Source organism: Apus apus, chromosome 1, assembly GCF_020740795.1.
Source record: "Apus apus isolate bApuApu2 chromosome 1, bApuApu2.pri.cur, whole genome shotgun sequence".
Taxonomy (NCBI): domain Eukaryota; kingdom Metazoa; phylum Chordata; class Aves; order Apodiformes; family Apodidae; genus Apus; species Apus apus.
In genome coordinates this window covers 121,124,916-121,138,871 of record NC_067282.1, presented here as the reverse complement: position 1 = coordinate 121,138,871, position 13,956 = coordinate 121,124,916, and the positions used below count along the sequence as shown (strand labels likewise).

At 47.3% G+C, this 13,956-nt stretch overlaps 2 protein-coding genes across 4 annotated transcripts in view; both read left to right on the top strand.

Annotated features, from left to right (window-relative positions):
• JADE3 (jade family PHD finger 3) overlaps positions 1 to 3,499 on the top strand; it is a 67,505-nt gene extending 64,006 nt beyond the window's left edge. For all 3 annotated transcript variants that reach the window (XM_051608450.1, XM_051608451.1, XM_051608449.1), the window contains one exon: positions 49 to 3,499. In XM_051608450.1, the coding sequence (XP_051464410.1) occupies positions 49 to 941 (893 nt within the window). In that variant the 3' untranslated portion in view covers positions 942 to 3,499. The remainder of the gene's footprint in view (positions 1 to 48) is intronic.
• Positions 1 to 13,956, top strand: part of LOC127380048 (regucalcin) — a 132,502-nt gene that overhangs the window by 108,982 nt on the left and 9,564 nt on the right. The window contains exon 2 of the mRNA XM_051608455.1: positions 11,657 to 11,825. Within this exon, the coding sequence (XP_051464415.1) occupies positions 11,663 to 11,825 (163 nt within the window). The 5' untranslated portion in view covers positions 11,657 to 11,662. The remainder of the gene's footprint in view (positions 1 to 11,656; positions 11,826 to 13,956) is intronic.

Here is a 13,956-nt window from a genome sequence, read left to right as displayed (position 1 = left end):
TTAAAAAAGCCTTTTTTTCTTCTGCCTTCTTTTCTCTTTCTCCTGTAGGCCATACCCTGACAAGTGCACTAGAGAACACACTGTTCTACCCACCTCCCAGGATCACGCTGAAGCTGAAAATGCCCAAATCAGCACTAGGAGATTGCAAGAATAATTCGCTGAAGCCTGGCAACAGACCGCTGTCTCCTGACAACAACAGCACCGTTTACAGCAAACGGAGCGTGCCAGTGTCCAAGGAATCATTTGAAATGAAAGCAAAATCTTACTCCAGGTATCAGCACGACAGCAGAAGTAACGGATTGCTGGCAGGGATTGGGAAGCCTCGAGGCGAGGTGAAGGACTCTGGCCCCACACAGATGCCCGAGTTTTACCGGGGCCAGCCGTCTGGGAAGCCCCTAGCACTCCAGGCTGCTTTGCACGGACAGTCTTCCATTGGGAATGGGCGGGTGCAGCAGGAGAACTCGAGGCTGGCAGCCAAGTCCAATGGTCTGATGGGCAGGGCTGGAGACGTGAGCCAGAGAGACAGCTCCAGCCAGACGCCCTATGAACAAGAGTCCGTGCTCACAGCTCACTTAGCCAGTCAGAGTGGTTTCAGAAAGTCCACCATAGAACACTTTAGCCGGTCCTTCAAAGAGGCTACCAACAGTCTGGTGAGGACCACGGAAGATCTTCGGTGCTGTGAAAAACCAACGAGAAGACTTGCAACAAAAGATCGCTTGTGGAGCAAGCAGACACTTGAAGGTGCTCCATATCAGGACAACGATGGGTACTGTCCTGACTTAGAGCTCAGTGACTCTGAAGCAGAAAGTGATGAAAACAAAGAGCAAGTGAGATTAAGACGGAGTAGCTCAGAGAGAGAAAGCCCAAGTAAGGACTTTGGAAGAGATTGTCACAATAGGAACAAAAAGAATATGATTTCTCACGGTTCGGTACAAAGGTGATTAGAAGCCCCCACGGGGTAACTCAGCCTTTATGTACTCCAATGTACCAGTGCAAAGCTCAGCATCAAAAGGTTCCAGAACACAGTCCAGGACCTACGTGAGGAAGAGGTTGCAGTAGGGGATGGGGGGAGGGGAGAGAACTCAGAGTAGTTTTGTTCAACTGTGAATTGGCTGGCAGTCTTGGCGAGGTTAACTGCGTTGTTGCAAAGTCATGTGGAAATGGATGTCTTTTATTTAGAGGGTAACATCTGGGAGAGCATGAGGCGGTTAATCTTAGTGTAAATTCAGGAGACTGCTTCCCCCTTGCTCAGTTTGGGTGCAAGGCAACGTGTTCATGTTATGTCAGTCTTGGGATGGTGGACAGGTATAGAAGTTCTTGCATTGCTCTGACGCGGTGCAAGAGACTGCAAACAAAGACACTGTAACTGCGTTCTTACGGCACCTGCAATGTGGCTTTGATCCAGCAACGCACTTGCGGATGTGTTAGGAAGTTAAGCACGTGAAAAGTCCTGCTGTGGTTTCCTCCCCCGGGAACATTTGTGCTCAGATCTCCGAGCACATGCCGGTGTGCTCTGCTGGACCAGGCCGAAAGTGACTACTAAGTGATGATCCTCTTCTGCAGGAGGCTTTGAACTGCAGTGGTGTTTGCAGGCTCCTTGCGGAGGGTGGGAGCAGGTGTTGCTGGCGCTGCCAAAATCGCTGACCTCTAGACATGCCCCCCCCCGTTCCCTGCTTTTGCTGAAGGTTGTGTTTCTCTTCACAATAATTTGCTTATTTTGTAAATATACAACTTCTAGTACTTCAGTTTTTTTTTTTAATCTCTGTACATAGTTGCTTGTTGTGGGATGCACTTGTAAATATTTTACCCAGCTAACAAGTACAGATGGCTAATTTTGTGGATAGTGTTTACAAAAGTAGATGTACTACTTCAAAGAAAAATGCTATTTGACACTTAAATTTAGGCAATCACCAGTGATGCCAGTTTCCTCTTGAAACTGAGATTTCATGTCCAGAGATGTTTGTACCTGGTAATTTTTAAAATAAGGTGAATTAGAAATAATTCCATCTGAACTTTTATGCAGGCACAAATTTTCAACCCTGGTTGCCTGAATATGGGTATAGAAGCCTTACTTCTGGCATCTAGGTCTGTAAAATTTTAGCCAGTCATCATTTGGAATATGGTTGTGTTTTGTTTGGTTTTTTGTTGTTTGGTTTTTTTTTTAATTGCTGAAAAACTATCATTTTACTTAGCTGCTTTTCAATCTCTGGATCAGTTGCTGTTTCCCAAACTAAAACTTTTTTTTAAATGTCTTTTAAAATTAGCAGCGGTTGTTAAGTAGCGATTAAATTTCAGCCAGTACTGAGGATGTGAGAAAGGAGGGGGAATTCTTTTCTCTTTGTTTCAGTGTGGAATTTTTGTTCAAATGCAAAAGAACTTCCTGTTTTCCAGATGGTGTTGTGTTGATCAACAAGGTAACTGCACTGTTTCTCTCTGAAACGCTGTACATTTCATAAATACATAACACCCACTATCCCCGCATCGCATGGGCTGTAGTTTAGTTAGGGCACATCATATGGCTCCATCCTGTTGAGGGTTCATTTTATCTAGAAACAAAAGGTGTTCCCCACCCAGTGTGAAGACTATTCTGGTTTTCTTCGTAGTCTTAATTTATTGCATTTAGCTTGGGAAATGGCAATGATGTTTTTAGATTTGTTTTAGACTTTGAAATCTCCATAGTTACAATGGGACTAGCAGGTCAGGGGCTGGAGGATTTTACAGTAATGAAATAAAAAGTATACTTGGCAATTCTTCTCTGTTTGCTTCATGCATCTTTTTGGTTTTTTACTGCTTGATTTTCTGTATATTTGTGTAATTGATCTTTCTAGAGCTGTATCTCCAAAATTATTTCCTTTGTTGTAAATATGCAGTAGCATTTTAGGTTTCCACATATTTTATTTTAATGGGAAATGCTTTGTGTTCTAAGCCATGGGTCATTCAGAATAAGTAAACAAATGTCTGTACGTTTGTATTCCAGTTCTGATTCTCTTAGTTCTCCTTCGATATTTATTAGTAATCCTCTCTTGCTGGTCATGAAATTTTATGAAGCTTGTACTGGGAACAGTTACCTGGGAGGTCAGCAAAGTATTCATGTTATTTTGTGTCTGAAAGCCTATGACAGAAGGGAGGGAAAACGGTGCTTCAGCAAAACTCAGCGTTTCTGCTCTTCTGGGGTTATTAATTCACTTGTTTGCAGTCTGGGCGATGGTTTTGCTAATTTTTACATTATTTTAATAGATATATGAAGGAGCCCTTGGTTATGTAGTTCTCAAGTATTGTCCCCAAAGTGCATTTGCTAGGTTTTATTGTGTGTTCGGTGGCTAACTGTTTGAAGTATTACCTCTTAACCTTATTTGTCAAATTTGTTTTGTGTTTTTGCATTTTGTTTTATATATATATAAATATATATATATACAATTTTCCAAGATGGACTCGGTCTTTTTCAGATGTCCCCTTTTTACAAGTACTTTTTCATTAAATTATGAAACTGCTAACAGTATTTTCATTTGTTGTGATTTATTCAGGGCTTTACCCTCTTGTGTCTGGCAGGTTGTTAAACTCTTCAGTCTTAACAGCATACAGTGTCCATCAGGAGTAAAATATTTCTGCAGAGCTGTAATACTTTAACAAGTTGTAGTGTCAAGGAAAACCTTTTGCCCTTCAACCTCCCAAGAAAGTCACTGAACACCAATTTGCTGTGTATAGCAAATAGTCCTGGCTTTTTTTTCTGCCTAGCTGAGCAAATGTAACAGACCGTTTGCTGCCCTGGCCTCACTTCTTAATACATTCATTTATGCCTTAGTATGACTGTTTTTCCCTGGTTGGACAAATTAAGTTACAGAGGAAGAGCCTTCTGGCTTACCCGTCTCCATGTACACTCGCTCACGTGCACAAATGAATACTTATAAGCCAGCTGTTGCTCTGCATGTGCAAAGGAGAAATCAGTGCACCCAAGTTCCCAGGTTGATGTTTTATGTCAGTCTCACATGACCTGTTGCAGTTCCCCCTGTTCGCACAGTGCTGTGATACACCTTGCTGCCAGAGGGGATCTGTGCCAGAGAAGGGGAGAAGCCAAAAAAGAAGAGGAATTTTGAGAGAAAGGAGCAGGTGTAGCTGCACAACTGACTTGATAGCACCTCTCTTGCTCTGGTCCAATAGCATCCCTCCTGCTCTGATCGTCTCAGTAGCTGGCAACATTCAGAAGGGAACTGGGGGTTTCCAGTCTGCATGTTGGTGGCAGCAGTGACTCTCCTGGGTCAGGCAGCAGCAGAACTGGGAGCTGAGTGACCAGTGCCTGCTGTATGAGGAGGAGTTGGCTGGGCAGGTTGGCCCCAGGCAGGCCAGGAGCAGAGGTGAAGAAAGATGTATTTCGGCTCTTTTTGAGGACCAGGATTTCTCACAACAGATTCCAGCAACAGACTTCCTTTTTGTGACTTTCTGATTGGTGGCATCCCATTCCCTTTGAAAGTACAAGTCTGTTTGTGGCTGGGATGTGGGAGAGACAGGGCCAAGGAAGGAAACTGGTATCCCTGTTATTTTGGAAAGAGCTGCTATTTGTTTGTGGAGTCTTCACAAATAAGTATGTGTGGTTATTTGTTGGTGGTAACTGGGCTAAGTTCTCACAGGCATTAACAGAGTCTGCAGTGATTCCCAGCACCATCATTTCTGCATTTATGTCTCTGTCCAAAGGGAAATGTTTCTCAGTTGTGACTTGTGTCTGTAATTTGTACTGTGTTTTTGGGTTGGTTTTTTTTTTTTTTTTTTCCACCAAGCCATAGAAGGAGGAATTCCAAGTGTGTAACTATTAAAACAAACCTGCAACGTTCGCTTGATTTTGATGTGGTACCTCAGTGATGACTAGGCCTAGGCTCACAGCCTGTACTGCAGGCACATGGTGTGTGTCTGATATCTGGGAGGGACTAAGCATTACCCAGTGTTTAAAGTCTTCCTCTGTGTGCCAGGAAGATAATCCTGTGAAACCAGTCATTTTGATCGTTGTAGTTGAGAAGGTTTAGCACTGCAGGGAATTGACACATCTGTTGGGAAAACAAGCTTTTGATGTGAATTAATGAGCAGGAGGAAGCTTCTTGCACAACCTGGGAGCTTGGCATGCAAGGGAAAAACACTGGAGAAGGGCAGAGATGGAAAACAATGGAGTGCCCAATGCTGCTGCTTTAGGAAGAAGTGAAGACTTGGAGGCTTCTGGGTTCCAGTTTCATGAGAGATGCCTGTCTGCTCCTGATCCTGAATCTTATTTTATGCCAGCTTCATGGCTGAACAGGCTTTTGTCTCTCCTAGGTACAATTCTGTAATATTCCCCTCTTGCAGAGACCAGTTGGGAATAACAGCTCCTGAGCTCCACTCGTAGCCAGGTCAGCACATCTGACAACCACTGGAGTCTTCTGGAGCAATAGACAGAAGTGGATTAAAGTGACTGTAAGCACAGCTTTCTGAAACAAAATGTTACACAGCAATTGGGGAAGGTTGTTGGAAAATAGCAGATGTGCATACCTGTCTCTGTTCCTCAAGTTAACCCCTCTGCATATAGCTTAAGTAAGTTTGCCTGGCTATGTTGTTTTGTAAGGAGAAGCAGCCTTGGATATTTGCCCATTAGTTTCCCTGCCTCCCTGAGTGCAGCTTCCAGATTATGTTTCTCCAGCCAGCTTCTTTTGGCTGGGACACCCGCCTGGATCCACCTTGCCCTGCCCTTTCTCTGGGACTCTTGTTTCAGGCTGGGCAGACCCTGCCTGCCTCCCCGTTGCTTTCTCAGCAGCCCTGAGGCTGGGTATCTGCCTCGCCTAAGCTGCCTTATCTGAGACATTGTTTTAAATCTCCAGCTAGGCTCTGTAATGACACCTTTATGGTTTCTTAATCCTCCTCAAGAGATTTTTTTCCATTTTCTGTTGTTTTTTTCCCCAGGTGCTGCCCCACCTGCCCTCACCCCTGGGAAGAGCACTGGGCAAGGCAGGGACACAAGGCCTATTTTGACAAGAGTGCTGTAACAGCTCTTTAGCTGTCCTGCTAGCCAAATTGGTGTGCCAGAGTCCTGAGGAAGGATTTCAAACCCCACATAGCAGCAATATATAAAGGAAGATGCTTTCAAGAAATCTCCAGGTCATGTGAAAGCCCTTGAGCTTGTGACTAACATCAAGATACGCTGCTCTTCTTATTTCCTCTGGTCTCAGTAGCCACAAGGAGTCCACTGGACTCCAGTACGTATAAAAAGAAAACGTGTTATTTGCCATTTGGGAAAATGGCTCCGGTTATACCATTGGAAGTGCAGGTCCTAGTGAGGGAATGAGTTGTCTAAGGGGGGAAAAATACAACCCTAAACTAGCCCACCCACTTCACCTGAAACCATGGTGTCTGGCAGCATTCCTTTGTAGTTCCACCTCTTATCTCGGAAGGGTGCTGCTGAGTAGTTTGGGAACCCCTGTCCTGGTATGACTGGCATTTTAGGCTTCATTTGCATCTGGTTGAATGGATTCTGACCAAAATACTTGCTCTTCTTCAGAACTGGTGGCTCAGCCATTGTTCTGTGGAGTAGATGCATTGCTTTACCCTCTCCCTTCTGATTATTCATTCTACAACAAGCTAGCTGTCTCTTCTGGCTTAAGGAAGCACAGAGGCCAAAAGCTGGATGAGCCAGGTGATAAGAAATATCCATAAGCAAGTCATAGTTTACACTTGTTGTGAACGGCTAATACAGAAAACAGACGCATCTCCAATAGTCTGGTTCAATGTGCTGAACTAAGCTTGGAGCAGTCACCCCAAATCTGCACTTAATTTGAAGTTTGCTTCTGATGTGGGCCTGAAGAAGGGCTTGTGTGCCTGAAAGCTGCAAACACTGAAAGCACTGTTACTAAATCAGCTGCTTGAATGAAAGATGCTGCTTTTCCCTGAACTCCTGGCTCCTTCACACAGCCTCGAATTTTGCAGCTGCTGTAGAACATATCAATGCTCTGTTTTTTTGTGGGTTTTTGTGGGTTTTTTTGTTTTTTTATCCTGAGGCAAGCAAAATGCAAATCTGGATCACGTGGGGTCCAAAGAGCAGAAGAGCAAGGCATTAATGAAAAATGTCTTGGCTGTGCTCCACAGAAGAACCATTGCCCTTTCTGAAGCGCCTTGTTCCTCTGCTGCTCCAAGTGCAGACCAGAGGGCTGGAAAGGAAGAGGGATTGTGAGGCAGCTTAAGGGGGCAGGAACTAGCACTGGCAGGTGCTCCAGGGTGTGAGGGGTGTTAGTGAAACACTGGAGAAGCTGACGGCATGGGGAAGGGTCACATAACACTTATAACACTACATTCTTAGGTGTGAGATGCTTTTTCCTGATACCATGGACAGTGTGTGAGAAATGATGCAGAAAGAAGTCTGCATAATAAATTGTAGTAAGGAGAGGGTACTCTTGCTGGTTCTGTGAGAGAACCTGGACTTTTGAGGCTAAATGCTTCAATATGACTTCTAGAAAATTCAGTGCAATCCTTTTCTAAAAAGATTCCCCATTTGAGATTCCTAATCAATTCTGCAGTAACTTCCATTGACACTAAAGGATGTTAGACTGGATGTAACGTATAAATTAAATTAATCAACAGGCACAAGTCTCTGTTTAACACTCTCATGACCCCTTCTCCCAGGGAGATGTTTGCAAGGCAAGGAAATGCTGTCCTTTGTCAAATGTTTGAACTATTTAAATACAGGACTATGGTAATCCCAAATAGTAAACAGTGGAGACTATTCAGCAGTTTTATCTCTCCTGGCCCTTCTTGCTGCTTACTAAGCAAATAAAAGCTTGATCCGAACACAAAAGTCTATTCCAGGAGCTATACTTGGCTTGCTTTTCAGCCAACTGATTGCAGCAACTCGTCTTGAATTTCTACTTCTGCTCTTGCTTGGTGGTAGGGGGATTTTTTCGTTTGTTTTGGGGTCCCCCCATAAATGTATTATTAACTGCTAGCTGTATATTCTCACCTATGGTTGCCCTAGTGGACGTAACAGCAGGGCAGGCTTACACTGAGGTTTGGAAGGTGGCAGCTAGTTCACCTCCTTGGCACAGTTGTGTCCCCCATCTTGGCTGCGCTTTCCCCAGCTGCAGAGGAGGCCTCACACATCTGTAAGTGCTCAGAGGCAGCTGTAAGATATGGACATCTGACATACAGCATTTGCACTTTGTACCAGGCATGGATAAGGCCTACAACCCTCCCACCTTTTTGTCAAAGTCACAGATGAGCACCTTCAAGCAGGGAGGAGGAGGTGGTGTCAGTTATTAGTTGAAATACGTAATATTTGGGGGGAAAAATCACACTTGGGAAAAATCACAGACACACAAGGGACACGCAGAGCAAAAACAAGGCCTACATAATGGTGAAACAGTAAGAATTAGACAAAAACAGATTCTAATTAGAAACACTCCCCAATTAGTCAACAGCCCAGCCTTGAGACAGGCCTGCAGGACACCTGCAAGGCAGATGAAAGGGATGGAAAGAAGCACTCCCCAGAGCTTATCTTGGTTACAGCCTTGAGCACTGGGTAAAAACACATTGAGTAATTGAAATCACCGTGTTAATATATTAATGATCCACTGACAAGAAGCCCCTTACTCTTTGAGCATGGGTAGTGAAATTCCTGAGCATTGCCACTTTAAACAGAGATGAGGGATTAGTGGCCAATTGTGTGTGCCAGTGATAGAATAATGTTAGAGATAAAGTTCTTTCTTACATTTTGGGGTATAAACAACTTCAACCTTCCAGGGGCCAGCATAAGCAAAATCCTGTTTCTTTATATAACAGCTGAAGTCGTCCAGCACTCCTCCTTACCCACAGTCCTTGTGGGTGGGGGGATTTTTCCAGCTCTGTGGCACACTGGGCCACTCTCCAGAAGTGCTGAGCACTTTCTGACTGGCAAGAAGGGTAATGGCTTGTGGCAGGCTCAGGCTGCCTGCAGACTCGGGTGAGGGCTGTGACTTTGTTGTCCCAAAACTGGGTTCTTTACCCAGTGATCCAAGCCAAATCCACACACAGAGACGAGATACCAAGTTTATTGCACTCCTGCCCAGGACCGGGTGCTAGCAGGCTCATGCCAAGAAACTAGCATGACATAGTAACAGCATGGAGGACATTGATACACTCCAGATTTAGATGAAGTTACATTGTCCGGGGGCTAAAATCGATACGGGGTTTTGGGGTTTGATTTCAAGACTTACTCAAGCACTGGCTTATCTGACTTGGGACATTCTGGCTCCTGTTGTTATCTGAATGGTTAACGATGTGTCCTGTCCTGGGGCCAGGCTATCAGACCAGCAGTTACCCTAAGCACAGCCATTCTGAGTCCCATTTAGCACCTTCACCCTACAGGACCTCCTGCATCACAGATCTACTCCTCATGCTCCTCCTGGTTGCAATAGTAAGAGTCCCCTGCTCCCTGCAAAGCCGGAGGGGTAAGAGTGCAATGTGCCCCAACACATGGAAAAAACGCTGGGCTACCAACCGTCTCCTTCGGGAGCCACGGAGATGCTGCGTGTGCTCCTTGTCACTCGGACTTGGAGGCCACAGAGTAGACCTTGTGGGTGCAGTACGACAGCAGGAAGCTCCTAGTGGGGAGTGCCCAAGGCAGCACCACCTTCAGCAGCCGCATCCCCTGCGCTGTCCTTTCCCCATGTCAACTTGTACTGGCAGAAGACCTCTCTGTGAAGGGACACCCTCCCCACCCCCCCACCCCCCAATTAATTTCTTCCTGCTTTACCTTTCAGCAGGCCTGATGAGCCATTACAGGCAAGACAAAGCAGAAGCACTATCCCATGTAACCGGAGATCTACATTCTGAAGAAGACCAGAGTTTGTGTTGCAACCCGGTGCTTTCGGAAGCTGCTAATTTGCTCCCAAGGTGTGTGCCAACACACAGCTTGTTTTGATGCCTCCAAACCATGCTGGCAGATGCCTAAGTCTGCAAGGAGCAGAGAGACTGGCCGGGTGGGTTGAGCGTGTGAGTGTCTCCTGCTGCTAAATGCAACAAGCTGTGGTGTTGGCCGTGTATCCCAAACGGCCTCCTAGTGTGCAAGGACAGTGGGACAGCAGTGAGCGTGGCTGAGGCTGGAAAAAAAAACAACAATTATGTCTCCTTGCGCTAACAAATTCTCAATTCATTCTTTGCATATTTTTAAATGTTAAATGTCTGGATCTTCTTTCCTTGTCGTAAAGCATATTAGTTATTCTGGGTTTGTTTGTTTGTTTGTTGTTTTTTTTTTTCCCCTGGATGTTTGTTTCTGTGTGGGCAGTCGCTAATAATTTGCTTGCCTTAGGTCTGAGATGAAATCCTGCTGCTTGCTGTACGATGCCACAGTGGGGCAGAAAGAGGAAATTCAAAGCTGAATTAATGCTATGCAAGGCTGTAAAAAGAAAAGCCCAGCTGCTCAGGTAAGGTGACAGTTAATAAGTATCATAGTCCATCGAGGGAAGCCTGAATGAAACACCTGTTGGTAACCGTGGGTAGCCCACGAACTTTCCAAATAAACCACTGAAAGAATAAAATCTGACCGAATAAACTCCAGGGTGTGAGCAGCTGCTACCTGAATAAATAAAGGTAACCCAGTAAAAATGCTTGACAGAAGTGACAGTGGGAAAGCGTACGGCAAGACAGGATAACATGGGTAGCAGGAGCTGCGAGGGGGCTGCCCGTGGGACCCCCGTGGGCGCTGGGCTCCTGCTCGGGCGCACCCTGGACTCGAGGAGCTGCTCCCAGCGCCGGGGGGAACCGGGAGCCTCCCTGGGGGAAGGCGTGCAGGCACCAGGCCTTAGGGAACCGGCCTCTCCGGGGAGCGCGGAGGGCAGCCTCGTCTCCTTCTCCTTCCTACCAGCAGCTTTCGAGGGGGGGACCCGAGCAGCCCCTGCAGTCCCCTACCGAGGACCCCGGGCTGCTCGCCGTCGCTGGGAAGGGCGCGCTGGCCGCCCCCCTTCCCGCCGGGCAGGAGGGGGTGGAGAGGGGTCCGGGCCCGCCCCTGCCGAGGGCACCGCGGCCCGGCCGCCTCCGGCCCCTCACCTCGGGGCAAGCGGGGCCGCCTCCCCGCCCGCCCGCTCCGCTCCGCGCTATAAGGGAGGGCTGCGGCAGCCGGGACCCCTCGCTGCGCGGCAGGGAGCAGGTAGGGGCGCGGGGGTGGCTCGTATCGGTGTCACTCTCTTTATCTCTGTCTCTTTAGAGGTGTGTGTGTTAAATTCGAACGTCCCCACGCGCGGCTGCGGGGGCGGAGCGGCCTTCTTCTCCTCCCGGGCCGGGGCTCGTCCGCACCCCCGGGTTTTATTTACTTTTATTAATATTATTAATGTTGTTTACTTTTTGTTTCCTAAGGAGGCGGCGGGCCGGGCTGCGCACCGCCTCTGGCGGGGTGCCCTGGGTGCCGGCCCGGCCCGGGGGGGCCCGAGGGGGACCCCGGGGGGGCGGGCACACGCGTGTTGTGGGACGGGTGGGGGTGGGAGACAGGCACGGAAGGCCCGGGCAGCCCCGCTGAGCGCGGCAGCGGGGTGCGCCGCGCGGGTGGAACCCCTCCGGCGGGGAAGGGGGTCGTGGGGCGGCCGCGGGGACAGACGCTGGTCTTCAGGGTCCCCGGGGGCTGGGGGGGTACCTGCGCTTGCCCTTGAGCAGGCGTGTGTCAGGCGGCGTGTTGTTCTCCGCAGGCATGTCAGCCGTTCAGGTCGAGTGTGTTGCCAAGGAGGGCAGCCGGATCGGGGAGTCGCCCGTGTGGGATGAGAAGGAGAGCGCGCTGCTCTTCGTGGACATCACGGGTCGGAAGGTGTGCCGCTGGAGCTCGGTCACCAAGCAAGTGCAGGCCATCTCTGTGGGTAAGGAACGGCTCCAAGAAACCTCTCCCGAGCTCGTTGTTGTAGGTTCTAACGCGGTGTTTTGTCCCTGCTGAACCTGGGTGGGACATGATGCTTGGTAGTGCTCATCTTCTGGTGTGAGGAGGGAGACATCTCCCTCTAACCTGACTTTGTGAGGCCAAACAGGATGCTGAGGCTTGTGCTGCCTGCTGAAACTAGGCAGAGTGACTGGCCAGACTTAGTCCTGAGGGTTTTCTTACTATTTTGTACTATTGGATTACATTTGATCTCCTTCTCTTTCCTGCAAATGGTTCACAAACATGCTCTCTCTGGCTGCCTCTTATGTCCCAGAGGTAGGGATCACCAAGATCCTGGTGTTGACGTTTCTGGGAATTTTGTTACTGATTGGAATGAGCAGTGCCAGTAACATAGAAGAAAATGTCACCTAGTGATTTAAAAAAATGATTTTTTTTTTTTTTTTTAAGGTAACAGTGTCACCAGCTAGGGTCTCCAACAGTTGTAAGTATTTATTCCAGAGAAGAAGAGGTGTTCTAACTCTCATAAGGAGTTGGAGGTTTACTTCTGGATGTGATCATGTAGATATTTGTGTGTCTGAAGACAGCTCCTTAAACGGCTGAAGTATTTGGATTTAATATTTCCTCATGTTCAATAGCACTTGGTGAAAATCACTTGCTTTTGTCCACCCATAAGCTCTTCACATTGTTCATAGTACATTGGTTTGGGCTTGTCCACCCTTCAAATCACTGTGGTTGCCAATTTTACGATGAGAGAAGGCCTGATACTGATTTCAGAAATGTTGCTTCCCAAACTTATTTCCTCTTACCTTAGCTGGGGGAGCATGCTTCTCCCTGCTTCCTCCCCCAACTCCAACCTCCTCTCAAAGGTGTAATTTTTCCCATGTGGCCTCTCTGGAGATGCAGAAGGGATAGTAACTGAAGTTACTTTTTAAATTATTATTTTTTTACTTCCATTTCCTCTGCTTAGTAATAAAATACTTAATACTTAGTAATAAAATAATTAATAGCTGTGCCTTTGGGAATACTATGATTAAAATACAAAAAAAAAAATCCCAAACAGCTAAGGGTGCCACATGATTCAAATAACAGGTTGATGTCCAGAGTAGAAACTGAGGGGAATTAATCATTATGGAAGCTTATAGAGAATTACGACCCCACACTTGGCAACAACTTCAAATGCCCTTTCCAGCTCCATAGGGAAAACACTGCTACATAGGTAACTAGCCTGGTACATCCCTCTCCCCTGGGGTGTGTCATCAGGAAGTTCTGGGGCCATTCTTACAGCTATGGGGGCACCTGGGGGCTGACACCTCCAGGGATGGGCAGGCTGGTGTATATGGGCTCTGGGCTTGGGGAGTGCTCCCCCCCTGGGTGGGAGTGAGGCCCTGAGTGGTGCCCCAGCTGAAGGGGAGGGCTCTGAAGTGGCACCCACTTGCCCAGTGTTGCTGAGCCCAGAGTCCCCAGCAGCCTCCGCAGTGTGGTTGCAATCAGGTGTGTAACTGGAGTGTTGGGGGCAGAGGCTGTTCAGATTTCTCACATGGTGGTTCCACTGCTGGGGCTGCAAAGCAAAGGGGAGTCCTGAGCCAAGCAGAAGCAGCCAGAAAGGAGCAGCTCCTCTTGGCAGCAGTGGTGGCTGTAAGTGTGGAACCATTACCTCATTATACCTCTGCAAAGCTGTGCATACAAGAAATGTTTTGTTTTTATATTAGAGAGTTGGTGCGTGGTCCCATGCATATTCCTAAGTCATGTCTGTTAAATACTATCCCAGATTTTATTGCCCTGCTTAACCCTATTCCTTATATTGTGCCAGACTTTTACAGAAGTGTTATTTTCACAGTAATTTCTCTTGTGTTTTTTTCCTAATTTCTTTATTAGGAATTAGAAACTGCAGTTGGGGTTTTACAGCATAATAGCTTGAATGAGTGTAAACCAACCATGGAGCATTTACTAATTTTCTGTTTTGCTTTAACTCTTGGAAAGCTCTGCCACTCCTTGGTATGGTTTTAGTGCTGCTGGAGGCATGTCTGAACTGCATGACCAAGCGTGGTGCAGAGGGGTGGCTCCCTTGCCCAGTGTGACTGACCCAGTGCAGAGATTCTCTGTGTCTCCAGGAG